The 2,175-nt window shown below is 41.8% G+C and overlaps 1 protein-coding gene across 1 annotated transcript in view; it reads right to left on the reverse strand.

The window, feature by feature from the left end:
• The window catches only part of LOC102299577 (H-2 class I histocompatibility antigen, Q10 alpha chain), a gene marked incomplete at its 3' end in the record, with an annotated part of 3,162 nt that extends 2,021 nt beyond the window's left edge, over positions 1 to 1,141 (reverse strand). Inside the window, 1 exon segment of the mRNA XM_042215507.1 lies at positions 1,087 to 1,141. Within this exon segment, the coding sequence (XP_042071441.1) occupies positions 1,087 to 1,141 (55 nt within the window).
• Positions 1,142 to 2,175: the final 1,034 nt, after the last annotated feature.

Consider the following 2,175-nt stretch of genomic DNA (forward strand, 5'->3'; position numbering starts at 1 on the left):
TGTTGATAAGTGCTGATGCTAACACGAGACCAGGAGAGAAGAACAAACTGAAACTGATCATTTACACACAAGTGGAATTTCAGCAAGTGAACCAAAGGAAACAAGTGCATCAGAGGTCGTGTGCTCAGTACCAGAGTGGGGATGACTAAAGGAGCTGCTGCTGAGCTCTGCAGTGGTAACACAGTTTTGTGTGATCAAGTTGTGCGTTAATGAACCTCGAAGTGTTATTTCTTTTGGTCGGTTAATTGGCATGATACTGGTTATACTTAACCAGTGCATGTTAAAATTATGCCTCAGTTGTTGGATTATTCAGGACTAAGTTAGTAGCAGTGACCATCCAGCTGTATTAGGAATGAAGGACTTTTCTATTGTTCAGTTCAACTGTTGCTAGTTTGCCATATTTGTGCCTTACTAGTAACAACTTGTAAGACATGTGCGGTTTGGCCAATTTATCTTCTACAGTGACCCCTTGTGGACATTATGAGATATTGCTTGTGTTAATAGATGATGTGTTGTGATTGTTTTCCTAGCTATCTATGACTCTACTCATTGTAGAATTACCTGTTTCTGTTTCCAGAAAACCATGCTCAGAGTCACACATACTGTGTACTACACAACAATAAGGTCAAGTATGGCTGCACTGAGTTTGGATTAAGCCTGGCAAGCACTTTGATGGAAACAAGATTAATGAAAGAAAGTTAACCCAACTCCTGGACTGCTGCAGTCCTTCTAACAGAAGACTTAGCCCAGACTTTTATACCCAGCATTCCAGTATATATATATTCCACAGTAAGTGTGACAAATAACGCACTAACATCAGTGTTAGTAAAGACTGTGGAAATTAGAAGCAGCACTCGGTCATCTCAGGATGGACTAACACGGAGTTTTCTCTCGGTCCGTGGGGACAGTTACAGACAGGGAACATCTCGTGAAAACTATTTCCTCCTTTGTTTTGAGATGTCAGGCCTGTGCAGCAGGGTTAAAGCTCTAGAATCGATCGTCTGAAATGTGCGTCACTCTTTACTTTCACTTTTAAGCCTCTTTTTTTTTTTTCACTTCTAAGCCTCCTGCAGGACGGTCACTCACCGCCGTCCACGCGCAGTCCTGTCCCCGCGAGGACCAGAACCACCACGAGGATCATTCTGTTCTCGTTTAGAACCAGTTTTATCCTCCTGTTGCAGCGGGCTTCTCTCCGTGTCTGCCTGAGACCCACAGCTGCTCGCCTTCCTGCTGATGTTAGTGAGCAACAGCTGGAAAACTTCAGCTGGATAACGGTTTCTATTTTTTTATTCCCAGCTTTATTCTGGAAGATCACACACGGAGGAGCAAACCCTGGATCACCAACACTGAAAATAATAATACAAACACATAAAGGAGAGAACAGAGTGACGTAATCAGAGCATTTAAAATATCTTTATTTATTTTTATCAGTGTAAATATTTCAGCGTCATTTAACTTTTTTAGCTCCAGTTTTTTTTTTGAGGTATCTGATGTGGCGTAATCTAACCTGTTTTATTGTGAAAGGGTTAACAGGAAGTGAACGTCGGTAAACCGGTGTTCTAACAAAACACCCTACTTGTGTTACTGCGCGTGCGCACAACTCAAAACGGCCATGTCCGATGGAGGCATAAACCACGTAAGGTAGCTCGGATTGATAGACATGACTGTAAATCTACGCTGCGGTCGGACGTTTGACAGGTTTCCACTTAGCAACCGAAGCCCTTTAAACCCCATAATGTTAAACAGGCCGCCTGGAATGACTTCGTAGTTTTAGCTGTAAAAGTGTCATAAAGTCTGAGGATGTGCTTTTGTCCCTTTTCTCAGGGATACCACTTCTTTCAACATCTGGTAGTTGTTTTGTTTTACTGAATGTTATAAGTGTGTAATAAGGGAGTAATAACGGGAACACACACAATGAAAGTGACATTTTGCAGATTTTTACTGAATGGAAGCACTCAGATTGTACGTGAATCAAAGATTTAGAATTAGCAATTTGAACTTTGAACTATGAAACACTAAACAACAACAAATATGTGAACTTTGACCCTGTAGTTTGTTTCTGGGGGTCTTTTTTCTAAGCCCAGGCGTTTTTAGCCCCTGGTGGAACTCCAAAGATCAGTTCCTTACAAGCTGCAGACAAAGGACATCTGCTGTGATTGGTTGGGGTGAGAGAAG

Source organism: Haplochromis burtoni, unplaced genomic scaffold (genome assembly GCF_018398535.1).
Source record: "Haplochromis burtoni strain Fernald_Lab_line unplaced genomic scaffold, NCSU_Asbu1 Contig_740, whole genome shotgun sequence".
Taxonomy (NCBI): domain Eukaryota; kingdom Metazoa; phylum Chordata; class Actinopteri; order Cichliformes; family Cichlidae; genus Haplochromis; species Haplochromis burtoni.